This window comes from Macaca nemestrina, chromosome 17 (genome assembly GCF_043159975.1).
Source record: "Macaca nemestrina isolate mMacNem1 chromosome 17, mMacNem.hap1, whole genome shotgun sequence".
Taxonomy (NCBI): domain Eukaryota; kingdom Metazoa; phylum Chordata; class Mammalia; order Primates; family Cercopithecidae; genus Macaca; species Macaca nemestrina.
In genome coordinates, this window is record NC_092141.1 from 17,848,014 (window position 1) to 17,874,799 (window position 26,786).

A 26,786-nucleotide genomic window follows, 5' to 3' on the forward strand; every position below is an offset into this window, starting at 1 on the left:
GCCGGGAGCAGTGGCTGGAAGAGGCAGGCCTGGGTGTTTCCACTCATGCAAGAGCTCTTCTGGAGACGGAGCAGCCAAGCAGCTCCCACAGCTGCTTCTCCTTGGAGCCCAAACCCTTTTACACCCATTCCCTCCCTGAAGGCCTTGTTGCACCTCTGAGCAAAGTGGGGCAGAGGCTGCTCCTCCAGACCCAAGGGAAGGGTCTTGTTTTGGGTCACCGAGTAGGTTAGCAGTGAAATGACACAAAAACTCATGCCTTGGAAATTGTCCATGGAATTTCATTCAGCCTCCAAAGGAGACCCAGGAATGGGTAAAGCAAATAACACAGCCCCGCTGGGCTGCATCTCAGTTCCTGACAGTGCAGGCATGGGGTCTAGCAGGCAGTTACTACCCTTTATACAGGGAAAGAAAGAAGGCATGAGAAAGTGGGGAACAGCCAAGCGGGTCCTACGTGATCCCAGCAGAGTTGGGGATGAGTGTGCCTGGTTGCATGGCTTCCTGGGGCCACCTCAGGGTTCCTCCTCCAGGAAAGAGGGCACCCTTCACCATCCATGCCTCACAGTGCCAGGCCAGGCCTGGGACACCCACAGGTGCCTCAGACCCTACCCCTAGTTTCCAAGAGTTCTCAGTCTAGGCAGGAAGCAAAACACACTTTCAACCTCAGTTCCCAGGGCTAGGGCTCAGCACTGCCGCAGGGCTCGGGAAGGCACAGGCAGGAGGGCCCAGCCATGTCTGCACAGAGCCAGGGCTCAGGGAAGCCAGACTGGAGGAGCCAAGGCAACCAGGTGAAGGCGGGAAAGCCGGCGAGGAGGAGGAAGGAAGTGCAAAGGCACCAAAGTACGGAGAAGAACGCGTCTGCAGAACAGTGGTGGCTCTGGTGGCCCGAGCTCTGGGAGATAAGTCTCAGGAGAGGCACCCAACTGGGCACAGGGGGCAGGTCGCGAATGAACCTCTTCAGCCATGCTTAGCCTGAAGGCCACGGCCGGGTCTACAGAAAGGTGGGAGTAGGAGGCCCAACCTACTGGGAATGCCTAAGAAAAGGGAAAGTAACTAAGGCCACCTGGGTCCCCTGCTTCCTCTCCCCACTGTGGGAAGGATCCCGAGAGATGCCTACACCAAACCTCACCACCCAGGGCCGCACGCTGCCTTTAGGTTAGGGTGATTCTGCTCACACTAGCGGTGTCCAATAGCCTTCATCATGCTGTAAATGCCAGAACCAAAAATAAATCATCCAGGGGAGGCACGCTTGGGCCCCATCCAGCCATCTCAGGAGTGTGAGGAACCTGCAGGGAGGGATGGTCCGGCTCAGTGGAAGAGCTCGGCTCAGTGGGGATCCTGCCTGCCAGGCTCCAGGCGCGAGTGCGCTCCCTCTCCCCTCCCTTTTGTTCCTGTCCATGTCACTCCCAGTCATCCTGGCACAGACTGAACTGACCCAGTTCGAGACACCTTGTCGTACACTTTGTCACCACGTTGCTCGGGCACCACAATTCTAAAGTTAGCCCTAGCCTGATGGCAGAGGCTCCCCACCAGGCCGGTGCCAGCAGCCCACAGAGCAATGCTGCTGCCCGGCTCAGCTGCCATTCAGAGGCAGGCGGTGCCCCAGGGGCAGCAGGGCTGTTTCCAGCTAAAAGTCCACGTCCACTGCCTAGTTCTGAAAGATCCCACACTCATGTGCCATGGAACGGCTTGCACTTGAGACCAAACATCAAGGGGGCAGGGGAGTGAGCGTGGGTGCTGGGGACAAGGAACTGACTGTCCCCAGCCATGGAGCTGAAGCTAGACCCGCCACTTGTTCTGCAGGAGTCCAGCTGTGAGCACAGCCCAGACAGGAGCGGGGGAGAGCTGGGAGGGCCATGGTATCTTAGGTGACACTGGTCTGAAGAGACAAGAGCCCTGTGCTCCTAAAGCCAAGGTCTCAGTCAGGCCTGATGAGCCAGCTGGCTCTGCTCAAAGAAAAACCCTTCTTGTGCCACAGGCTTCACCAGTAAGCCCAGCTCAGCTCAGCCTTCCCGCAAGTGCAAGAGGCCCTGGCAGACGACGATGCTTTCTGGTCCAGAAACACTGGCTTGGAGCCCATTGGATATGCGGCCATGCCCTGGGAGCCAGATTTCTGAGCCAGATGGAAGCAAGGGTCTCAGACAATTTGGCTCATGCCCCCATCCTAACTTCCGACACACACACACACACACACACACACACCACCATCCTTGTGCAGACAGTCCAGATTGCAGGTAAGCATTTGGCGTCCTCCGTCACAAGCCCCAGGCCCACCTGTAGTCCACCTTCTGTCTACCCTCATATCCCTTTCCTTGGCCTCCTCGACTCCTGCGCACCTTGCCCCTGTGACTCCTCCAAAAGCCCACGTAGGCCAACTACTGCCCTGCCTATGGCCCACTGTCACCTCCTCCAGTTGCCACGACCCTGTCTCCCCACGCGTTACCCGGTTATGCTCTCCTGTAACTCCTTGGTTAATAAGTTGTGAGCTTCCTTATTAACCAAATGCTGATTTTCCTACATCACATCTAATGTCCAATCTAACCTTGCTAACCAAGCGCCAGCCCAGGAGGGCAGGGTCCCGTCCCGGCACAGAGCTGCCCCAGACCCAGGACTTGGTAAAGCGAGGGGACTGCAGCATTTCAGAGCTGGATGGGGCCTCAGCTGAGTGTCCTCACTTTATAGACCAAGAAAACTGATGCCCAGGGAGGGGATATGAGTGACAAGGACACGGGGCCTGGGCTGATCCCACAGCACCTACAAGGCTGGCTTTCCCGGAACCTGGAGGGATCCCTTGGGACACTCAGAAATGAGCCACAGACCGCTGGCTGGGGATCTGAAAATGGAAACTGAGGCAGCAGCAGCAGTAAACGCACACTAAGGGTTGGTAGGCAGGTGAGGGAGCTGCAGGTGAGGAGGTGACTGAGGTGAGGCAGGAGCACCCATACCTTTTCCTCCTCGTCCTGGCTGTCACCTCCTCCTCACAGGAGCCAGGAGAAGCACACCTCACCTTGCCCACAGTGCCACCTACCGTCTGGCCACCGTGGGGTGCAGCTGCTGCCAGTACCAGCAAGCAGGTTACACATCCAGGCCCTGGAAACCCCAGGCCCAGCCAGTGGCCCAGCGCAGCAAGCGGACTCTCACCTCCCAGAAAGGAAAAGCTGCCTCTTCCCAAACTAACTCTCCAGACTAGAGTGGCCAGCTGTCCTGGTCTGCCCAGGACTGGCTTGGGTTCCAGGGAAAGGGACTCTCAGGCTAAAAGCAGGAAAAGTTCCCGGCCAGAGGGACAGGTCAGCTTCCTGATACAGACATAAGGCCTGCTGCCCGTCTATAGGTATCCTCCGCAGGGCCAAGGGCCGGGGCTTTGGTCTGGTTGGCAGTGAGTGTTGGAACGCCTGTCTGCAGCTGACCTGTCAAATGCCTTCCCTCCCTGGAGCACACGCTGCCCCTGGCCCGATGGAAACCCCACCCTCAGAGCGAGAGGTCTTGGGCACGGTGCACTGTGGAGAGAGGGGCCTCGGAGGGGAGGGGCTGCACACTGACCTTGAGGACGGAGCTGGGTGTCCCCAAGCAAAGACCTGCACATGAGAGCCGGGCACCCAGGGAGAGCAGAAAGCAGGGTGGCCACGCAGGGCTTGGAAGGGAACAAACAAAGGCACCAGGAAGCACCCTCCCAAGGCTGGAGGAAACCGGCGTGACTCTGTGTGCATCTGCCGTCCTGGAAGGACTCCTTACAGCTCCCCTTCAGGTTCACGGGGTCCCAGTGACGAAGGGAAGTCAGACACAGGCAACTCTGCCTAGAAATCCTTTTAGGTGGGAAGTAGGGTCCCAACTTGCTGTGTCTCCAGCAGCTCTGATGTTGGTTACATGCAACTGGTGTTCAATAAAGTTACAATACCAAAGCATGTGCACACTTCGCTCTTGTAAATAACAGTGCTCAAGGCGGCTGCTGTGCCTCCCGTGCTGGCTCCCTCGGGATGACACAGGGCATGGCAGGGCAGGGCAGGGCAAGGCAGGGGGACTCCAGGAGCTGGAGTGGCACAGGCTGCCTATCTTATCTTCACTGGGATGCCAGGAATCGCTGAGCCTGCTACAAATGACTGCTGCGCTTTACCTCCCTGCGGTGCTTTATTTCACAAAGTCGGGGTGTGCATAGAACCTGGCACAATGGAGCCTTGCCTTATCCACCAGGTGCCACCGCAGAAAACCAGTCAATGGGCAGTCCATGCTCACGAAGCCAATAAACACTGCCTGCACATCCATTTCTGTCAGGCATGGTGCTGGGCACAGGCACTGAACTACAACAGGTGCCCTGCCCTCCCTGATGCAGAAGGTCAGGCAGCAGCTGCCACCCAGAGCACTGCACATGCAAGGGCTGGTGATGCAGGAGCAGAGCAGGCTCCACTTCGACTCTCTTAGAACGCTCCTGGGATGCTCTAAGAGGACAGTGAGGGACAAACAGTGACAGTGGGTATGGCAGGCTGTGCTGAGAGGTGGGCACTCAGACCGCCCAGGCAGCCATGCCCCTCAAGGGACATCAGGCAATGTCTGGAAACTGTTCAGATAGCCTGGACTTGGGGTACTACTGACATCTAGTGGGCAGAGGCCGGGGACATTGCTGGACACCTATAGTGCCCGGGATGGCCCCAAATGTCAGCAACCCTGAGTCAGAGAGGGCAAGGTCACCTGGAAAGGGACACCTGACAAGGACCACTCCAGGCTGTGGTAGCAAAGGTCTGTGGGCAGCCTTGCACAAGAGAGGCCAGATCACCTAGGAAGGCCCAAGACCTGGGATGACTGAGGATGCAGGGGGGAGGACGCCTGCCAGAATGGCCTCCCGGGTCAGGGGAAAAGTTCCACGTCCTGGAAGACCTGGAGACCTCTGAGCATGGCTCTCAGGGGTGGCTAGAGAGAAGCAGTGGGGAGACTGGCTGCAAGCAGCTGCTGCTGGTGATCTGGCAGGGGCGGGGGCGTGAAGCCAGGTGGAGTCTGCAAGGGTACAGACCCGGGGGCAGATGAGAAGAGGGAGTCCATGCTGGTCCTTGGACCACTGCCCTGGCATCTGGAGCGATAGAGAAAGAACAGAACATCGGGGAGGTCCTGGCAAGTGCTCCCTTTGGAGACTGGAGACTCCTAGGCAGGGCCACAGTGCCTGGACCCAAGGTCCTGGAGCCCTGAGGAGTCCGGGCCACAGACTGAGACCCAGACGACAGAGGGAAAAGACTATCAGTCCCTCTGCAGCATCTCGATCTTTGTTTCCTGAGGCCTTATCACAGCATTCATTACAAACGTATCTGTGCTCTGGAAGGACAGAGCTCATTCACTCTCTGAGGACGCACACAGTGCCTGGTGCATGGCGGGTTCTCAGTGACTATTCGCTGAACAAATGAACATCAGGCGGAGGAAGCCCAATTCACAAAAAACAGCAGGAAGAAAGCCAGAAAAGCATTGTGGCACACAGGAAGGCCAGTATCAGGAAGAGTGAGGGTCCGCAGTGTGAATTCCCCCAGAAAGAGAAGGCCAGGAAAGCCTCCCTTGGTCTGAACAAGGAAGAGGAGGAGGAGGCCTTGGGAAGAAATGTTCCAACAGAGTGGAGGAGATGCCAGCTGGCCACATGGAGGGAGGGGTGGGAGCAGGTGGCTCACCTAGGAAGCCTGGAAGGGAAGAGGGGAGGGACGGGGTGGGTGCTGATGAGCAGGAGCGGGCAGCACCCCAGCCCAACACTGGGAAAACACTCCCTAGAGCCACAGCCCAAAAAGGCACACAGTGGGCCTGGGGCCAAGGCCCCTCTCCAGTGCCCCCAGCTCCCCAGGAGTCCAGACTCACACACAGTCTGTTTCGTTTTGTTTTGTTTTGTTTTGTTTTGAGACAGGGTCTCACTCTGCCACCCAAACTGGAGTTCAGTGGCTTGAGCACAACTCATGGCAGCCTCGACCCCAGGGCTCAAGTGGCCCTCCCAGCTCAGCCTTCTGAGTAGCTGGTGGTCACCACCACACCTGGCTGAATTGTGTATTTTTACAGAGATAACATTTAACCATGTTGCCCGGGCTGGTTTTGAACTCCTGGGCTCAAGCGATCCACCTGCCTTGACCTCCCAAAGTGCTGGGATTACAGGCGTGAGCCACCATGCCTGGCCTTCACACACAGTCTGGAGCCCAAGGACATCCGTGTCTGACACAGGCAAAACCGAGCTCTTCCTCCACAAGCCTCTCCTCCCACGGTTGCCCCAGGGCACCCAACGGCCTTGCTTCCCACGGGTCACTCAGGACCAACCATGGGCTGGCCAAGCCACCTCTCTCGGCTCTCCCTGACCACTCCTCCCACGTCCGCCAGTCCCAGCATGGTCAAGCTGCCATCTGGGCCTACTGGCCTCTCAGCTCCACTTTCACCTCTTTTCGTCTGTCCTTGGTGCAGTGGCCTTGAAACCCTGACTCAGATCATGCCACCTCTGCAATGGCTTCCAGCTCAGAGTCCGTGGAATGTCTCCCCATGGCTCGCAAGGCCTGCACTACCGTCCCCAGTCACCTCTCTGTCCTGCTCCTCCATTCTCCTCCTGCCTGGCTCCAGCAGCAGTTGTTCCTTAAAACCTCTGAGGACACTCAGAGTGCCCCAGGACTTTTGCACTTGTGTTTTCCTGACTAGAATGCTCTTCCCCAGACACCTGAGGGCCCTCCTGCATGAGAATCAGGTTTCTGGTCAAAGGACACCCATCAGAGAGGCCTTCCCTGACCACCACCCCCATCTGTCCCTCCCCTTGCCTGCTGTGTCACTGGCAGTGCTATACATTCATTCACCACTGAAGCCGCTGCGTGAGGGCCAGGGGCTGGGATGGCGCCCAGCACATAGTAGATGCTCAATAAACATTTGAAGAATGTATGAATGAACCTCTTCAAGCTTCAGTCTCCAAAGGGGATATTAACAGCATTTGCTGTGAAGATTCATTGAAATACTGCATGAAATGCACTGGGCATAACACCTGAGCATGAGTCCTACCACCACCAGCCAGCCCTCTGCAGCAACTGAGGATAAAAATATTCAGGGGCCAGGCGCAGTGGCGCACACCTGTAATCCCAGCACTTTGGGAGGCCAACACAGGCAGATCACCTGAGGTCAGGAGTTCGAGACCAGCCTAGTCAACATGGTGAAACCCTATCTGTACTAAAAATATAAAAATTAGTCAGGCACAGTGGTATGTGCCTGTAATCCCAGCTACTCAGGAGGCTGAGGCAGGAGAATCACTTGAACCTGGGAGGTCGAGGTTGCAGTAAGCTGAGATCATGCCACTGCACTCCAGCCTGGGCAACAGAGCGAGACTCTGTCTCAAAAAAAAAAAAAAGAAATAAAATAAAATAAAAAAAAAATGCTGGGCGCAGTGGCTCACGCCTATAATCCCAGTTCTTTGGGAGGCCAAGTCAGGTGGATCACGAGGTCAGGAGTTTAAGACCAGCCTGGCCAAGATGGTGAAACACCATCTCTACTAAAAATACAAAAAAATTAGCTGGGCGTGGTGGTGGGCGCCTGTAATCCCAGCTACTTGGGAGGCTGAGGCGCTTGAACCCGAGAGGCAGAGGTTGCAGTAAGCCAAGATAACACCTCTGCACTCCAGCCTGGGCGACGGAGTGAGACGCCATCTCAAAAAAAAAAAAGGAAAAAACAGAAAGAAAGAAAGAAGGAAGGAAGGGAGGGAGGGAGGGAGGGAGGGAGGGAGGGAGGGAGGAAGGAAGGAAAGAAAGAAAGAAAGAAAGAAAGAAAGAAAAGAAAAGAAAAGAAAAGAAAAGAAAAGAAAAGAAAGAGAAAGAAAGATTCAGAAAAAAATAAAAACAAAAATTAATAACAAAAAAATACAGTATAACTACCTAGCATGTACCCTGTATTAGGTATAAGTAATCTAGAGATGATGTACAGTATATGGGAGGGTGGCCAGAGGTTACACTCGAATACAACATTGTTTTCCATCAGAGACCTGAGCATCTGACGATTTTGGTATCCATGGGGAACTGGAACCAATCCCCTGTGGATACCCAGGGACAACTGCATTGATAACTATTAAGTTATTTAAGTGCTTCCCTGGTTGTGGCCCGCTGGCCTGTTTTTGTTTTTGTTTTTTAAGACAGGGTCTCACTCTGTCACCCAGGCCGGAGTGCAGTAGTGTGATCACAGCTCACTGAAGCCTCAACCTCCCAGGTTAAAGTGATTCTGCTACCTCAGCCGACCCAGTAGCTGGGACTACAGGTGCACACCACCACACACGGCTAATTTTTGTATTTTTTGTAAAGGCAGGGTTTTGCCATGTTCCTCAGGATGGTCTCGAACTCCTTGACTCAACTGATCTGCCCATCGGGCTTCTGGCATCCAGGAGCTGGGCCTCGTCATCCCACTCCAGATGCCGTCCGGATATTCTCCCCGGCAGCAGCCCACTGAACCGCAACATGTTTCCGTAACTTGTTTCTGTAACTTTTCTCCTTCAGAAACCACTTTGCAGAGCTCGCTCTCTCTCCCACTAATGACCACAAACTGTTCCAGTGAAAAACTTTCTCAAAATGAGGCTAATCAAAAGTTTATGACCAAAAAAAGAAAAAACAAAAAACCGTATGCCAAACACACAGACACATGCTGTCTTCCAAATCTTACTGCATCTTTTTTTTTTTTTTTTTTTTTTTTTGAGACAAAGTCTCCCTTTGTCACCCAGGTTGGAGTGTAGAGGCACAATCTCGGCTCACTGCAACCTCCGCCTCCTGGGTTCAAGCAATTCTCATGCCTCACTCAGCCTCCCGAGTAGCTGGGAATACAGGCATGCCCCACCACATCCAGCTACATTTTTGTATTTTTAGTAGAGACGGGGTTTCACCAGGTTGGCCAGGCTGGTCTCAAACTCCTGACCTCAGGTGATCCACCCACTTCAGCCTCCCAAAGTGCTGGGATTACAGGCGTGAGCCACCGCACCCAGCCAAATCTTACTGTATCTTAACCACTCTGCCATTCATGAGCCACTGCGAACCTTCACAACGAACTGCACAAAAACACACTGTTGGCTGGGCCAGCAGGAAGTGACCTGAGGGGCCTTGTGCATAAATAAAAGCGTCCTCAGGACCCGCTATGCATTTGGCCAGCCAAGCCCCCAGTGCTGGGAGACCCACGTGTACCTTAATGACTGCGGGTCAATGTCAGGCCTGCAGGAAGCCGGAGGGCAGGGACCTCCTCCAGCTGTGGAGAAGCAATGTAGACAGGAAAGAGCACGACACACCCAACAACCCAAGGCTTAGGCCCACGACATCTTCCAGCAGGAGTCTTTGGCTTTTTAAATACCCCGGCCTCGCTTCCTGTGGCTGCTGTAACAAACGACCACCAACTTACAGCTGAAAACAACAGCAATCCCCAATCAGTTACCACTGGGCCAAAATCAAGGTGTCGGCTGGGCTGTGCTTCCACCAGAGGCTCTGGGGCAGACTCCGTTTTTTGCTTCTTCCAGCTTCTGGTGGGCCTGGCCTGCCTTGGCTAGTGACTTGGTCACTCCAGCCTCTGCCTTCATGGTGACAAGACACTCCTGTGAGTCAATGTCCCTGTGCCACCCCATTGTTAAAAGGACACACACAATGACACTTAGGGCCCACCTGGGTAACTCAGGGCCATCTCCCCAGCTCAAGCTCCTTGACTTCATCACGTCTGCAAAGACCCTTGTGTGTGCACCATATAAGAGACCTTCACAGGATGTGGATGTCTTTGCAGGACCATTTTTCAGCCTCCAAACACCCTCTTCACTCTTCACCACCTCGTATCTCTGGCATGCTGGGTGCGTGCAAAGGTGAAAGGAGAGGGGAAGCATGCAGGCCAGGCAGTGGGCGGGAATGCCAGGACGGCCAGGCACCGCAGCTGCAGTCCTGGCTACAGGGGCCCATGTCAGGAGGTTGGGGCCAGCTAGGGACGGTGTGGCTCAGAGTACAGGTGCTCCCCAGCCCAGCCAAGGCTTTTGAGAAGAAAGGGGTGTCCAGGAGGCCTGTGTTTGGCTGCACCAAGCTCGCCAGTCTGTCCTACCTCTGAACCTCCCCTTGAAGCCCCTCCTCTGTGGGCCGCCAGGGCATCCATCCTCGGAGCGTGTCCGGCATGTTCAGGATAGCAGGGACAGGGCATTCTTTGGAATGTACTGTCTTTGACATGAGCAGGCTGGCCCCCACCCACTTCTCTCACCAGATGGAGAAAAATCTCAAGTCATAAACTAAATGAAAAACATGTCCTGTTCTGCCCTGGGATCAAGGGCTCACCTTAAATGAAAACTGTCTGGAACAATGTGCTGCTGACGCTGATCTTGGCCTTACTCTGCAGATTAGCCTCCGGGGTGATCACAGGGTGCTCAGGGCTCTGCATCAGCAAGCCCAACCCCCGCTGAGCCCCGGGACCACCCACTCCCCCAGCAGGATCCCTGGGAAGCAGCCCAGAAGCACCCCCCAGAGACAGCCTTGGGAGAGCAGGCCAGGAACGCCAAGAGCTTCACCCCACAGTCTGGGGGGAGTGGGGGGGGTCATCTCAGAAAGGCTGAAGAAGGAGCTGACGGCCCTCCCCTCCCACACTTTCCTGAAAGGGCCCAGAGCCCACTTCCCACGCAGTCCACCCACCCCTCGGTGCTGGTGCCCAGGCACCCAAACATCCCCTGGCACCCATCAGGAGCTGGTGCCACGCTGGCTGCTTGTTTTCAACTCATGTCGGCTTGCTCCTGCTACCCAGCTCGCCTGGGTCCTGAATGTGCAGGCCGTTTTGCAGGAAGCCTCATGTGGGAAAAATAACCATGTTTATGGAACACATGAGGGGTGGGGGATTCACAAGCAAGTGGCTTTACCGTGTGACATGGCAGACAGGGAAGAGAGCCCCTACTTCCCGGACAACCCACTTCATGCATGAGAAGGCCACCAGATTGCCGGGCACATGTGACCAAAGGCAGCCCCACCGTGGGGCAGCGTTCTCCTGCAGGCTCTTGTGAGGCTAGGAGGGCCACCCCTGCAGTCCTGGACCATCCTGACACCAGCCTGGGCAGCCCAATGGCTGCTGGACCCCCAAGGCGAGAGGGCAGGAAGCGCCTAGTACTCCACACCACCCAGTGACAGACACGGGAGGGAAGAGCAGAGCTGTCTGTCTGTCTGTCTGTCTGGCCAGCCAGCAGCAACCGCCGCAATCCCCTGCATGTGGGGCTCAGCCAGCAATGGGATACTCCCGTCTGGACAGTGTCAGGCATATCACTTACCACATTCCAGTAGAGCGGATTGAAGGCGATGGTGAGGACGGCAGCCACAAAGCTGGGATCCAGGGGGTCCACGTAGCCCAGCAGCCAGGTCATAACGCAGAGGTCTGCCTGCAGGGACAGAGCCAGCATCAGCACCGCTCAGACACAGCAGGGCCTGTGAGCCCCCAGGAGTCGGAGACAAAGTTACCCTCTGGGAACACGCCGGGAGGCCTGGGAACATCCAAGTCCAGCAAAGGTTACTATAGTGTAGTCTCATAAAAGGGAAGATAAAAATCTGAAACCTAATGAGCTGTGTCATGCCCTGGGAGGGCGGCCACAGAAGTGTGCCTGGACACCAGATGAGGAAATCAGCACCTCTGAAGAGGGGTGCCTGGTGCCCTGAAGGGAGGTGACACCAACCCTGGTGTGACGGACGGAGACCCTCCGGGATAAGGGTTCTCAGAGGCCCCAGAGAAAACCCAAGCAGCTGAAATAAATGTGAAGAGATGCTCAACCTCACTAGGAATCAGGTAAAAGCAAATTAAAACAATAGGGGTGCGCCTCTCCTCACCCACACTTGACAGGGGACAATCTTGAGTGCACACGAAATCTTGGCGCAAGGTGAACTGAAAAAGTGTGCACCCACACCCCAGCCACCCCACTCGCATACACATGGACACTGCCCCCTCCCCATCAGCTTGCATGAAAATATCAGGAACAATGACAAACAGCTGAGGTGTCCAGCGACCAAAGAAATGAAAAAACCCATGGCCCATTCCTACAGCAGCTAAACTACAGCAGTTAAAAGCACTAGGTCTACACACAGCACTGTGAAACGTTCTCAAACACACCGTTAAGTAGTAGAGCAGGCTGCACGATTCAGTGCCTAGACAGAAATTTCTAGAAAATAACACAAAATATACTACCAAATATTCAGTTTTAATTTTTTTTTTTTTTTTTTTTTTTTTTTTTTTTTTTTTTTTTTTTTAGAGACAGAGTCTCCCTCTGTCGCCCAGGCTGGAGTGCAGTGGCACGTTCATAGCTCACTGCAACCTTGAACTCCTGGGCTCACTTTGGGAGGCCAAGGTGGGAGAACACTTGAGGCCAGGAGTTTGAGACCAGTCTAGGCAACATCGTGAGACCCTGCCTCTACGAAAATGTAAAAACTAGCTGGGCGTAGTTCCAATTACTTGGGAGGCCAAGACAAGAGGATCACTTGAGCCCAGGGGTTTGAGGCTGCAGTGAGCTGTGATCGGGCCACTTGCACTCCAACCTGGGCAACGCTGTCTCAAAAAAAAAATAATTAGTTAATTAAAAAATAAATAGGCCGGGCGTGGTGGCTCACGCCTGTAATCCCTGCACTTTGGGAGGCCAAGGCGGGTGGATCACGAGGTCAGGAGACCGAGACCATCCTGGTTAACACGGTGAAACCCCGTCTCTACTAAAAATACAAAAAATTACCCAGGCGTGGTGGCGGGCGCCTGCAGCCCCAGCTACTCCGGAGGCTGAGGCAGGAGAATGGCGTGAACTCGCGAGGTGGAGCTTGCAGTGGGCTGAGATGGTGCCAGTGCACTCCAGCCTGGGCGACAGAGCAAGACCTGGTCTCAAAATAAATAAATAAATTAATTAATTAATTAAAATAAAAAACTGTTTCTAAAATGCACTGAAAAATATTATGGTGTCTCTCCACATGCAACTCAAAATTTTTTTAAATACTAAATTATAAAATAAGTGTAAAGTTGTGCTTGCTTCAGCAGCACACATACTAAAATTGGAACGATACAGAGAAGATTAGTATGGCCCCTGCACAAGGATGACACACAAATTCATGAAGCATTCCACAAGGAGGGGAACATCACACCAGGGCCTGTCGAGGGTGGGGGGCTAGGGGAGGGATAGCATTAGGAGAAATACCTAATGTAGATGATGGGTTGATGGGTGCAGCAAACTACCATGGCATGTGTATACATATGTAACAAACCTCCACCTTCTGCACATGTACCCCAGAACTTAAAGTATAATAATAAAAATCTTTTAAAAAAATTAAAAACAAAAAATTTTTTTAAAAAGTATAAAGTCCATCACAGCTGTGATCTTTCCCATAATGGTGTGTTTTGTTCTATTGCATTTGGAAATACAGTAAATTCCTTCAAAGAACACTTTGATCTCCCACATTTTGGGGAAGGGGTGGGGAGGAGGAGATGGTGCTTCTGCCCAGGGTCAGCCAGCCCTGGGGGGCAAGCACAGCCTCCACTCCAATCCTTGCTTAACCAAACGACAGTCTCCTGACATAACTCTGCCTGCTACCAGGCCACTTGCAGGGTGTGACCATGGGATGTCCCTCAGACGTCTATCAGTACAAAGCCATCTTCTGCTATGGCCTGCCATCCTTCCCATGTGTGGCCTCTCCACCTGATCAGCCTGTATCCCTGAGGTGCAAACATTCATCTCACTACAGGGCCAAGGGCAGAGCTAAGCAGATATTAAACGCTCTAAGCCAGGCGCAATGGCTCACGCCTATAATCCCAGAACTTGGAGAGGCCGAGGTGGGTGGATCACCTGAGGTCAGGAGTTCAAGACCAGCCTGGCCAACATAGTGAAACCCCCTCTCTACTAAAAATTAAAAAATTAGCCAGGCGTGGTGGTGCACACCTGTAATCCTAGCTACTCGGGAGGCTGAGGCAGAAGAATCACTTGAACCCGGGAGGTAGGGGTTGCACTGAGCTGGAGGTTGCAGTGAGCCAAGATGCGCCACTGCACTCCACTTGGTGACAGAGCAACTCTTCATCTCAAAACAAACAAACAAAATGCTCCAATGCAGACCCCTCTTGAGGGATGAATGTAGCCAACATGGGACCAAAGGTGCACTGCTACTGGAATCTGGAGAGAACAGTTGAGTGGGTGAGTGGCCACGGCAGCAGGCATGGGCATCAATAAGCGAATGACTAAGAAAAGCCACTCCACAAATGGCGGGAAGAAGGAACCAGGGAAGCACCACTTGCCTAGCTGTGGCCACAGCCTCTGGGCACCACGCAGTGCCTGCCCAGCACCTGCAGCCAACAAGGCCTGGCACTCCAGCAGGTGCCTCCAAACGCCTGGGGCTGTGAGCCAAGCCCCACACTCCCCAGAGCAGGCACTGGCCACTCATGAAGGACAACTGGACGAGGCTCAGAGCAGGCTGCCCTACCCTGAAGGGAGGCAAAGGGAGGGGAGGGAAGGTCTCTGGTGCAGTCCCAAAGCTTCTAGAACCTGGGACTTAACCTGAGGCCTGGCCTTATCTTCAGTTTGATGATAACATCTATTAAGCACCTCCAGTCCATCCCAGCACTTTGGGAGGCCAGGCAGGCAGATCACAAGGTCAGGAGTTTGAGACCAGCCTGGCCAATGTGGTGAAACCCCATCTCTACTAAAAATACAAAAATTAGCCAGGTATGGTGGCGCACGCCTGTAGTCCCAGCTACTCAGGAGGCTGAGGCAGAAGAATGGCTTGAACCCAGGAGGCAGATGTTGCAGTTGAGCCAAGATCATACCACTGCACTCCAGCCTGGGTGACAGAACAAGACTCTGTCTCAAAAGAAAAAAAAAAAACACATCCGATTCCAAGGCCCTGTCCCTTGACAGCCTGGTGGGGGAGGGTGGAAAGCTGGCTCAGGGCAGAGTCCTGGCTTTGGTCATGCCTGGCACTTATGAAGTGCACCGAGGGTGGGTTATCTCCCTGCATGTGCACGGCAGACCCTATGAGTGTGCCAGCGGCCAGTTTTCACCCATCCCACCCGCTCCCCATTCCCCATTCAGCCCCCAGCCAAAACCTGGCCTCGCCCCACCCCTCCCTTGTCTCATTCCCATTACCAATGCTCCCGTGGCCCATCTGTTATTCCGCCTCTTACACAACCACCTAATACACGCCCTCCCCCAACCCTGGCTTTGCCGGTTGCTCCCCAGGGCACAGCAAAGGACCTCAGTGGACTCCTGGCTTTGGACTTCCCCCAGAGCCCTCCCCATGGACCCTTACCTATGGACCAGCACGCTGTTAGCCAAGCCAAAGAGGAGAAAGGGCAGAGTGTGAGTCACAGAGCAGAGCCTCGCTCAGCTAGGGGAAAGGGGAAAGCAGGAAAGGCCTAGGCACACTGAGCCTGGGGCCAGGAAGGGACACAGGGCATTTTCCAGGGCCAGGAAAAACACTTTCCATATCACTGGCACCTCTTCAACTCTACACCTAAGAGAGGTGCATCTTCCCGAGTGTAAATGATCTCCCTACTGCTTCCCCACTGGGCCCTGGGCGAAATGCTGCCTCTCATAAGGAATTCAACTCAATGTTAGTCACCAAATGCTGAGCTCCACTAAGGAGGTCCTCACTCTAGGGGGTCTAAGAAAACACAGGACCTGGCAGTGAGCGCACACCTGTCTCTGGCCATCCTCTCAACCACCCTAAAAGTAAAGCCCTGTTGTTAGCCTACTCGGCAGATAAAAGAGCAAAGCCTCCAGACCCCAGACAGTGAGGAGCAGAGCCAACCTGAGCAAGGCCAGCCCTACCGGACAGAAAGCCCCATGAAAAAGGACAGGGGTAAAAGTGAGTGCTTCTGGGTCTTGAAACCCAAGGAGACTGGGAAAGTGAGCAAGAAATATGCTTTTTTCACCTTTTGTGGGAGCCAAGATGAAGGAGGGAAACTGAGGCACTGAACGATTAAGCAACTAACACTGAGGGAACCCAGCAGCAGCTGACATCCACCTGAGTCTCCCAATTAGGGCTGAACTGGTCAAAGCTGGAACATGTCCACCCCCTCCCCCCTCTCCCTCCCGTAGCCAGATCCCAGTGGCCTCAGGTCAGCCTGTCTCAGGAGGGTGGCGGTGTGCATCCGGTCACTTCAGTCACCTTGAGGAGGATTTGTGTTGCCCGGAGGAACGCCTGCTTCGCTGGAAAGAATGACTAATGGTTCAGAGTGGAATTCTAGGCAGCAGAGGGAAGCCCCTCCCAGCTCCCGGATCCCCACTCAGAGACATGAAGGCCCCTTTCTGATAGCTGTCATTTCCAAAACCCCCCTCAGGAGGGTGGACCTCCCTCCTGAAACTGGGTTGGCAAAAAAGAACCACATCCAGATCATCAGACGTGAGCAGAGTAGGAGAGTCCTGGGTCCCACATCCAGGCTCTGCCTGTGGGTGTCAGAGACTCCCTTGATGGCCTCCCCTGCACACCTGTGACCAAAGGAAGGTCTCCCATCCACTCCCAGCCTCAACTTCCTTCATACAGCGGAGGTCCCGGCTTTCTGCTACCCAGTAATTCCAATGGAACCCCCTCCAAGGCTCCAGGTTGCAGAGGCCTTGGAATCTGACTAAAGGAGAGGAGCTACCCACCACGGCCAGGAGGTTCGCTGAGCTGCAGGAATAGCTCGGGTCCCACGGGTCACCGACGAATGGCCTCGGCTGTTAACACCCCAAAGCGTGGGTGAGGAAGAGGCTTACGGCAATTCACTCCATTGAGGGCTGCAGGGTTCTCAGGAGCAGCGCTCTGTGGTCAGGGAATGATCTGCACTGGGTCAACATATCACATTGTGACACATGGGCAAACAGCAGGCCCGGACGGGCAAAGTCACATCGATCCCAGGCCACACACCACACACAACAAAGGGCAGGGGAATAGGTGGGGGCTGCAGGAGAGGGGATGGGGTCCTTCTAGGATCCATCACCCCTGCAGAATCTGCCTGCAGCGCTGCAGCCCCCACTGCCCCCAGAGCTGCCCTCATGCCCTGGCACCATAAGCTGACTCAGGTAATGTTTATTTGGGGCAACTTTGGGTTAGAGCCCTGTGCCTGGCACAAAGACATAAGGATGAGTGTGCCAGAGCCTTTTTCCTCTAAGAAGTTTATTCTCTGGCCCGGGCCCAGTGGCTCACGCCTGTAATCCCAGCACTTTGGGAGGCCGAGGCAGGTGGATCACAAGGCCAGGAGTCCAAGACCAGCCTGGTCAATATGGTGAAACCCCGTTTCTACTAAAAATACAAAAATTAGCACACGCAACTGTAGTTCCAGCTACTGGGGAGGCTGAGGCAGAAAAATCACTTGAACCCAGGAGGCAGAGGTTGCAGTAAGCCAAGATAGTGCCACTGCACTCCAGCCTGGACAACAGAGCGAGACTGCATCTCAAAAAAAAAAAAAAAAAGAGAGACAGAGAAGTTTATTATCTGGCTGTGCCTGGTGGCTCACGCCTATAATCCCAGCACTTTGGGAGGCCGAAGCAGGCAGATCACCTGAAGGTCAGGAGTTCGAGACCAGCCTGGCCAACAAGGTGAAACTCCGTCTCTACTAAAAATACAAAAATAGCCAGACACGGTGGCAGGCGCCTATAATCCCAGCTACTAGGGAGGCTGAAGCAGGAGAATCGCTTGAACCCAGGAAGCAGAGGTTGCAGTGAACCGAGATCACACCACTGCACTCTAGCCTGGGCAACAAGAGCGAAACTTCATCTCAAAAAAAAAAAAAAAGGAAAAGTTTATTCTCTGGTAGGAAAGGGGAAGCCATTTCACTTTAAGCCAGCCCCCTGACCCTGTTTTTCCACATAGGAGGCCACCTGGCTCAGAGGACTCTGGCCTTTGGCAGCCACTGTCTGAGCTGGGAGCTTCACCACCCGCCGCGACCACGGCAAGCCTCCATGACCAATCTAAGCCCAGGTTTCTCTTGAGTGGAATGCGGGTGATGAGACAGGCCACCTGAGGTTACCTTCTGTACAGAAGCGAGACCGGATGTAAAAGTACAGGGCGCACTCAGGGCCGAGGCTGGTGGCCCCTCTACTCTGTCTGCTTAAAGTCAACTAATACAGGTCCCTCTCACCTCTCACTCTCTGAAGGGACCCTCCTGGGAAGACACAAATCCTAAAGGAATAGCCAGAGAGGGAACACTGACCCCGATGCTGGAATCTGAGGTCAGGCAAGCCCTGGGCAGCAAAGACCATCTCATGGCAGGAGGGGCGGAAGTTAGAACGTCACAGTGCGACTGTGGTCTCTAGATCCCACAGTAAAAGGAAATGGATGGTAGCTGCTCCAGGTCCCCAGATCCATAACTCCTTTCAAGAGGGTGAAATGTCATTCATTCTTCATTTAACAAGTGTGACCGGCGCCAAACTCAAAAGGCACTGACGGCTCACAAGCTCCAGCCTAGGTGGGCGTGGGGCTCGCGGGTAAGACTGTGCTTCTCAAGGCCCTGCTCTCCTCCACGCTGGGCTGCCTCTTTTCACTCCTCTGCTGGTTGTGGGCTTCACCCCCATTTTCTTTTTTCTTTCATTATTATTATTATTATTATTATTATATTATTAGGAGACAGGGTCTCACTGTCTCCCAGGCTGAAGTGCAGGGGCCTGATCATAGCTCACTGCAGCCTCAAACACCTGGGCTCAAGCAATCCTACTGCCTCAGCCTCCCGAGTAGCTGGGACTACAGGTGCACGCCACCACACCTGGCTAATTTTTTTAATTTTGTAGACACGGAGTCTTACCACATTGCCCAGTTTGGTCTGGAACTCCTGGGGCAAGTGATTCTCCTGCCTCGGCCTCCTCCCAAAGTACTGAAACTACAAGTGTGAGACACCAAGCCCGGTCATCCCCCTTTTCTTTACTTTCACCTTCACGGCCCAGGACAGAACCTCCTAGGTGCTACTGTGTCTCTGTATTAATACACATTGTACTTTGAAGACAATAGTAACCATAAGCCAGCCAACCTTCACTCCGAAGTGAACCAGCTGCCAAGCTCTGGCAAGGGACATGCAGGAGGCAGAACAGACTGCTGATGAGACAGGGACACCCATGCCACGGCAGGCAGCCATCTCCCCTTACTGAGTGCTGCTTCCTAGCCTGTGAGGTGGGAATGGTAGAGGTGCCATGGGACGCCAGGAGGATTAAACGAGAAAGTGCAAGGACAGCACTCAGTGCAGCACCTGGCGGGGGCCACAGCTAGATAGACGCTGGCTGTGACAACTGTGTCACTGAGTGCTGGTGACAACCCTGCGAGGCGTGCCCACTCTTCAGATTAAGAACTGAGGTGAGCGGCCGGGTGTGGCAGCTCACGCCTGGAATCCCAGCACTTTGGGAGGCCAAGGTGGGTGGATCACCTGAGGTCAGGAGTTCAGGACCAGCCTGGCCAACATGGTGAAACCCCATCTCCACCAAACATACAAAAATTAGCCAGACGTGGTGGCGGGCACCTGTAATCCCAGCTACTCTGGAGGCTGAGGCAGGAGACTCACACGAACCCGGGAGGCAGAGGGTGCAGTGAGCCGAGGTCACACCACTGCACTCCAGCCTGGGCGACAGGGTGAGACTCCATCTCAAAAACAAACAAAAACAACAACAAAAAGAAGTGAGGTGAGGTATGAAGCAAAAGCGGACAGAACTAAAGGGTGGAAAAGACAAATCCACAGTTCTTGTTAGGGCCCTACACAGTCCTCTCAGTGACTGACAGAATCAAAGCAGTGGACAAGAAGGCTGCTGGAGCTGGCAAGGTCACCAAGTCTGCCCAGAAAGCTCAGAAAGCTAAATGAATATTATCCCTAATACTTGCACCCCAGTCTTAATCAGTGGTGGAAGAAGGTCTCAGAAATGTTTGTTTCAATTGGCCATTTAAATTTAGTAGTAAAAGATTGGTTAATGATAACAATGCATCGTAAAACCTTCAGAAGGAAAGGAGAATGTTTTGTAGACCACTTTTTTTTTTTTTTTTTTTTTTTTTTGAGACTGAGTCTGGCTCTGTCGCCCAGGCTGGAGTGCAGTGGCCGGATCTCAGCTCACTGCAAGCTCCGCCTCCCGGGTTTACGCCATTCTCCTGCCTCAGCCTCCGGAGTAGCTGGGACCACAGGCGCCCGCCACCTCGCCCGGCTAGTTTTTTGTATTTTTTAGTAGAGACGGGGTTTCACCGTTTGTAGACCACTTTGGTTTTCTTTTTTGCCTGTGGCAGTTTTAACTTACTAGTTTTTTTGTTTTGTTTTGTTTTTTGAGACGGAGTCTGGAGTCTCTCGCTTTGTCACCCAGGCTGGAGTGCAGTGGCACAATCTCGGCTCACTGCAAGCTCCGCCTCCCGGGTTCACGCCATTCTCCTGCCTTAGCCTTCGGAGTAGCTGGGACTACAGGCACCGGCCACCAGGCAGGCTAATGTTTTGTATTTTTAGTAGAGATGGGGTTTCACCATGTTAGCCAGGATGGTCTGGATCTCCCGACCTCGTGATCCGCCCGTCTCGGCCTCCCAAAGTGCTGGGATTACAGGCATGAGTCACCGTGCCCAGCCAACTTTTTAGTTTTTAAAATCAGTACTTTTGAATGGAAACGACCAAAAATTTGTCACAGAATTTTGAGACCCATTAAAAAAGTCTAATGAGGAAAAGAAAGAAAGAAAGAGACAGAGAGAGAGAGAAAGAGAAAAGAGAGAGAGAGAGAGAGAGAGAGAGAAAGACGCAGGTGGACATCGGTGAGGACACAGCTGACCTGAGCAGCGCCATCCAGTGGCTGGACCTGACCACAGCACACGGCAGCCTTGGGAAAAGCCTGCAGTCTCCTTGGTGCCACCAAGGCAGATCACACTCCGGGCCATCAAACAAACCTTAAATTTAAATGAATAGAAAGCATACACAGTACGCTCCCAAACCACCACAGAATTAAACTCGAAATCAGTCACAGAAAGCGATCGTGGAAACAATGCACGCGAGGGCCAAATGGGAAGTCTTGGGAAATCTAGAAACATTTTGAACTGAATGAAAATGAGAATAGAACACATGAGACCCTGTGGGATGCGGCTAAGGCAGGGCTTCTATTAGGAAGGAAGAAAAGTCCCAGGTCAGGAATATAAGCTTTGCCCTTAAGAAATTAGAGAAAGAGTGGCTGGGCGTGGTGGCTCACACCTGTAATCCCAGCACTTTGTGAGGCCGAAGCAGGCAGATTACTTGAGGTCAGGAGTTCAAGACCAGCCCGGCCAACATGGTGAAACCCCGTCTCTACCAAATATACAAAAATTAACCAGGCATGGTGGAGGGTGCCTGTAATCCCAGCTACCCGGGAGGCTGAGACAGGAGAATCGCTTGAACCCAGGAGATGGAGGTTGAACAGTGAGCCAAGATTGCACCACGGCACTCCAGCCTGGGAAGCAGAGGGAGACTCTGACAAGGAAGGAAGGAAGGGAGGGAGGGAGGGAGGGAAACTGGAGAAAGAGGAATAAGTTAAACCCAAAGGAGGCAGGACAAAAAAATTAAAGATAAGCAAAAATCAATCAAATTGAAAACAGGAAGACAATAGAGAAAACAAAAATCACACCCAAAGTTGGTTCTTTGGCGAAAATTTTTTTCCTGATAAAATTGAGAAACCTCCAGCCAGGCTGACCAAGAAAAAAAGAGAAAAGACACAAAACATTAATATCAGAAATAAAAGAGGGGACTTCTCTACTGACCTCACAAACATTAAAGTGATAATAAGGGAATACTATGAATAACACAAATTAAGTAACTTAGATGAAATGAACTGATTCTTGCAAGACACAACTGCCAAAATTCATTCAAGAAATAATCCTTTATCTTTTAAAGGAATTGAATTCATGGCTTAAAAACCTAAAAAAAGAAAACCTTGAGCCCAGATGGTTTCCCTGGATGAATTCTACCAAATATTTAAGGAAAAAAATAATTCCAATTCCACACAATCTCTTCCAGAATATGAAAGAGGGAGGCAACACTTCCCAACTCACTGTATTACCCTAACACTAAAACCAGGCCGGTGCGGTGGCTCACCGCCTGTAATCCCAGCATTTTGAGAGGCCAAGGCGGGTGGATCACTTAAGGTCAGGAGTTCGAGACCAGCCTGGCCAACATGGTGAAACCCTGTTGCTACTAAAAATACAAAAAAAAAAAAAAAAAAGAAACCGAGCATGGTGGTGGGTGCACCTATAAACCCAGCTACTCCGGAGGCTGAGGTTGGGGAATTGCTTGAACTCGGGAGGCAGAGGTTGCAGTTAGCTGATATCACGCCACTGCACTCCTGAACACACGCCTGAGCGACAGAGCGAGACTCTGTCTTAAAATAAATCAATCAAATAAAACCAGACAAAGAAAGAAAATCCCCCCAAAAATTAGAGCAAATCAAATCCAGCAATATATACAAAGGATAATGATAATACATCAGGACCAGCCAGGGATCACCCCAGGAATCCAGAGCTGGTTCAACATTCAAAACATCAATGTAATTAATATTTACAGCTCAATGAGGAAAAACAGTATCATCTCAACAGAGGCAGGGGAAACAAGCTCCAAGCATTTCTGTCATTTGCCCAAGGTTTTGATGAGCTGCCATGGAAAGCCTCAACCCTGCTCTGTCTTGGCTGATGCCAAAATTACTGAAGACAAAATGTATGGCCTTGAAAACACTACAGACTAACTCATCTACTATAACGGCCTAATGTTTATTTCAACTAAAGTAATACAATCAAAAAAGTTTTAGAAACCATTTTGTATAGAGGCAAACATCTTTCTCTGAAAGGCATCAGGGTTTTGCCTCCAGCGCCCTGCTCAGGTGCCCATACTACACACAGTGACCTGTGTCCCCAGCCCCAGGTCTCTGAGCCTTCTGAATACAAGGGCTTCGCCTTCTTGAAGACTACCCTCAGGTGGGCTGCACTCGACACTTCCTAAGGCTTCTCTACACTCCTCATCTCATTCTGGTCTTCACCATAACCCCCTTACTGTCCCCATTCTTCTTGACACCAACACCAAGCTGGAGACATCATCACTCACCCGCTCTGGTAAGCAGGTGATTCTCTATGGAAAAGGGACCTGAGACCTGGGCATGTGCCCTTGCTCTGAGGACCTTAGTGTGCTCTGCCAGCCTCGATGCCCGCACCCCTAGGCCCTACTGGAGCCATCTTCTGAATCCTGGAGGTGCCCCTGCCTGTGGACAGCAAGACGCAGACCGTGCTCTCGTCCACCTGCCACCCCACTGCCTTCAGGCAGCTGCCCAGCTGAGGAGCAAGGCTCCAGACTCCCCTGGCAGGGAGGGCAACAAGGAGCAAAAGGGCCTCAGTCAATGAGGCTGCAGCGGGCACACTCCTCACCCTAACTCCTCAGTCCAACGGCTGATTTTTTGGTTTGTTTGTTTTTGTTTTGAGACAGTTTTGCTCTTGTTGGCCTGGCTGGAGCGCAATGGCGTGATCTCGGCTCACCGCAACCTCCACCTACCGGGTTCAAGTGATTCTCCTGCCTCAGCCTCCTGAGGAGCTGGGATTACAGGTGTGCGCCACCATGCCCGGCTAAGTTTTTGTATTTTTAGTAGAGACGGGATTTCTCCATGTTGGTCAGGCTGGTCTCAAACTCCCGACCTCAGGTGATCCGCCCGCCTCGGCCTCCCAAAGTGCTGGGATTATAGGTGTGAGCCACCATGCCCGGCCCCAACGGCTGATTTTTTTTTTTTTTTTAATTAAAAACAAATGCAAGATTCTGTACCTGCTGAAGCAGGCCCAGAAAAGAGCTGGTGGAGGGCATGGTACCCAGAGCAGCACTGTTTGTTATGACATGGCAGCCACCGGTCACAGGCGGTGCCACAAGCTTGGAGTACCACGGGATGAAATAATTTTGATATATATTTTGGTAACAAGAAAATATATTGTTAAAATCATTTTTTCTATTTCTTTGCTATTTTCCATTTCTTCTTACTAATTTAACGTGGCTACTAGAAAGGTTCAAATTATGCATGTGGCACATGATGTTTCTACTGGACAGCACAGGGTTAGCACCTGAGATCCTGCAGCTCAGACACCCACGGGGTGAAGAAAAACCTTGCAACTCTCTCAGGCCAGGGACTGACATATTTTAAAACCAGAGATTTCGATTGAGGAGGGAGGAGAGCTACCACATAAGCAAATACGTAATGTTGTATGTTGTGTGTTTCTTTCTTTCCTTCTTTTTTTAAGAAAAATCCCTTGGCAACAGGAAGCTTAACTGCACCAACAAGGACAGCAGAAGAAAAACAGAATGTTAGTCAACGAGGGTCACCCTGACCCGAACCCCAGCCCCAGCTCTCTCCAGCTACACAGCCCCAGGGAGAAAGGAAAAGAGCAGAAAAGCCCATCCCTCACACACCCAGTTAGTCTCCCCTACCCACTGGCAGGCCCTGGGGCAGCCCCTAGCTGGGTCTGCAACAGGACACTGCCCTCTTGCATTCTGCCCCCCTTCTACACGGCTCCCTCACCCACCCTTCTACTCGGTGGCTTCTGAGGGCAGCCCCTGGAGGTGATCATGACCTCCCATCTTGATCTGAGGATTATCAGATATAGGTTTACCTGGTGAAAATGCAGGAGTTGTAGGGGTAGGACCCATCAGTCATCTGACTGCATGTTGTAATTCAATGAACAGTTTACTAAAGTAATAGTCTTCTTCCTCTCCTCTGCTGAGCACCAATCTGGCCAACGGTCCTGCGCTCCCTCAGGGCCAGCCGCCCATCTGCTCCTGCGCCTCCTGAGGGCTTCGCACCTGCCTCCCTCTACTGGGGCATCTTGCCCCACTGACTGACCCTTTGGCTCTCAGATCCCAGGTCCCTCCCTCACAGATAGGGCAACAGGCTCTCTTGGGATTTCAATCCCACCTCCCCATCAGCTATTCACTCTTCAAAACACTAACTGGTGTTAGCTCCTTCAGAGGACTCTCTGGCTTTCCAGGCCTACAGTCTCCCTCCCTAGAATGAAAGCTCAGTGAGAGAAGTGCCCTTAACCTTCTGAGTGACAGGAGGCCCTCAGCAGGCCCTGAATCATACTGGCTGGATCAGTGAGTGAATAAATGCACATGTGAGTAAGGAATGAAGGGAGTGAAGGAACTGGATTAGAAGCTGCTTGGAGAAGAGATGTGCCTTACAGGCTTCATGAAGAGTGGGTGATGAAAAAGGAAAATGGAGGCCGGGCGCGGTGGCTCAAGCCTGTAATCCCAGCACTTTGGGAGGCCGAGACGGGCGGATCACGAGGTCAGGAGATCGAGACCATCCTGGCTAACGCGGTGAAACCCCGTCTCTACTAAAAAATACAAAAAACTAGCCGGGCGAGGTGGCGGGCGCCTGTAGTTCTAGCTACTCGGGAGGCTGAGGCAGGAGAATGGTCTAAACCCGGGAGGCGGAGCTTGCAGTGAGCTGAGATCCGGCCACTGCACCCCAGCCTGGGCGACAGAGCAAGACTCCGTCTCAGAAAAAAAAAAAAAAAAAAGAAAAAGGAAAATGGAGTATCTAAGAGGAGGCTTTGATTGAAGGGAGAGTGCAGGAGAGGTTGGAAACTGGAATCCATTGGAATTGGTAGCCTGGGGAGATGCCAGGACAGGCGCTCTCCGGCCTAGGACTCTGTAGAGGGCAGCCTCAGCAGGCAGGCCAGGTCCCCAGCTTTTGGGGCCGGTCGCACCCATCCTGGCCCCGAATGGGTTGGACGGTGGTCTGCAGCCTGCTCAGGGCCGGCGGGGAGAGATGCAGGATCCCCACCACTCTCCTGCCTCTGGGCAAAAGCTGGCCTCCTGACCCTGGGGGATGGACGGGAGCAGGGGCCACACCACACACTCCCAAACATATAATGGGTCTCCTTCATCCTCGCCCACGCTCAGTCACTCAGTCACACACAGCCTCGGTCATACACACTCACACTCACTCTCCCGCACACTCTCAGAGCACCACATAATTTCAGTGTGACACACACAAGTCCAAAGACTAACACGCACAACCTCTGAGACTCACACAATCTCAGGGCCACACACGGGCACACAACCAGACGAGCTCAGGAACGCCCCCCTCTCTGACACACGCAATCTGAGGTTTACACGCGCGCGCACACGCACACACAGAGACAACAGCCAGCGCTCCCGCACGCAGCGCCCCCGCACGCAGCGCCCCGCCCCTGCCACGCCACGCCTCCATTGCCTGGGAACTGGCGGTCCCGCCCCCTCGCCGCACGCTTTCACGCCCCTCGGGCCTTCCAGATCCCTCTCCCCGTTTCCGCGGCGGTCCGGTGCCGTCAGTACCTGCCTAAAATCAATATTGCCGAGGCCTCCGCAGCAGTCAGGGCCCGCCACCGAGCTACTCGTAGGCTTGGCTCCCGGGTCCCCAGATCTCTTCATCCGGGGGCCGCCTCAGGAGGAACCACGCAGGCCCCCCGGTGCAGGCACGCGCCCCCGGAACCGGCCCTATAGCGCCGAGTAAGTGCCGCCAGCCGGGGCGCTTTCCTGGTGACCGCAACATATCCCGGCCTTCTGGGAAATGTAGTTCCCCGTCACCGCGAAGCGCCGCTTTATCTGAGAGCTCGCGACGGCGTCTAGAGGAGATGAGAACTACAAGTCCCAGTGTCTTTCGCGGCAGAACCTGCCGGTTCCGAGGCAGCCAAGTGGCAGAATCCCCTTGCATCCGGCCTCCCGATCGGTGCCTTTGGTCGCCGGCTGCTGCACCGGACCCTCCAACTGACCTGGCGTCCCTGCCCTTGGCTGGCGGCGATGGGGCTAGAGGCCGGGGGCCGCGGGTCGTAGCTATAAGTAGTTTCCCGCCCAGCCCCCTGCGGAGTTGAACTTGGCCTGGGTAACACACTCCCAGGGCCCCTCGCCCCCTTGTG

The 26,786-nt window shown here is 53.4% G+C and overlaps 1 protein-coding gene and 1 non-coding gene across 6 annotated transcripts in view; one reads left to right on the top strand and one right to left on the bottom strand.

The window, feature by feature from the left end:
* The window catches only part of LOC105491065 (phosphatidylethanolamine N-methyltransferase), an 86,773-nt gene extending 60,377 nt beyond the window's left edge, over positions 1-26,396 (bottom strand). The window contains exons 1-2 of one of the 5 annotated variants that reach the window (XM_011757199.3): positions 26,206-26,392; positions 11,228-11,335 (exon numbers count right to left, since the gene is read on the bottom strand). In XM_011757199.3, the coding sequence (XP_011755501.2) occupies positions 11,228-11,335; positions 26,206-26,301 (204 nt within the window). In that variant the 5' untranslated portion in view covers positions 26,302-26,392. Of the gene's footprint in view, positions 1-11,227; positions 11,336-12,667; positions 12,687-16,558; positions 16,737-26,205 lie in introns of those variants that run through there. The other 4 variants (XM_011757201.3, XM_011757200.3, XM_071082425.1 and 1 more) reach the window with 4 other exon arrangements.
* On the top strand, positions 12,948-13,054 carry LOC112428252 (U6 spliceosomal RNA). Its single transcript, XR_003020239.2, has one exon. It is a non-coding gene; the product is annotated as a U6 spliceosomal RNA (small nuclear RNA).
* Positions 26,397-26,786: the final 390 nt, after the last annotated feature.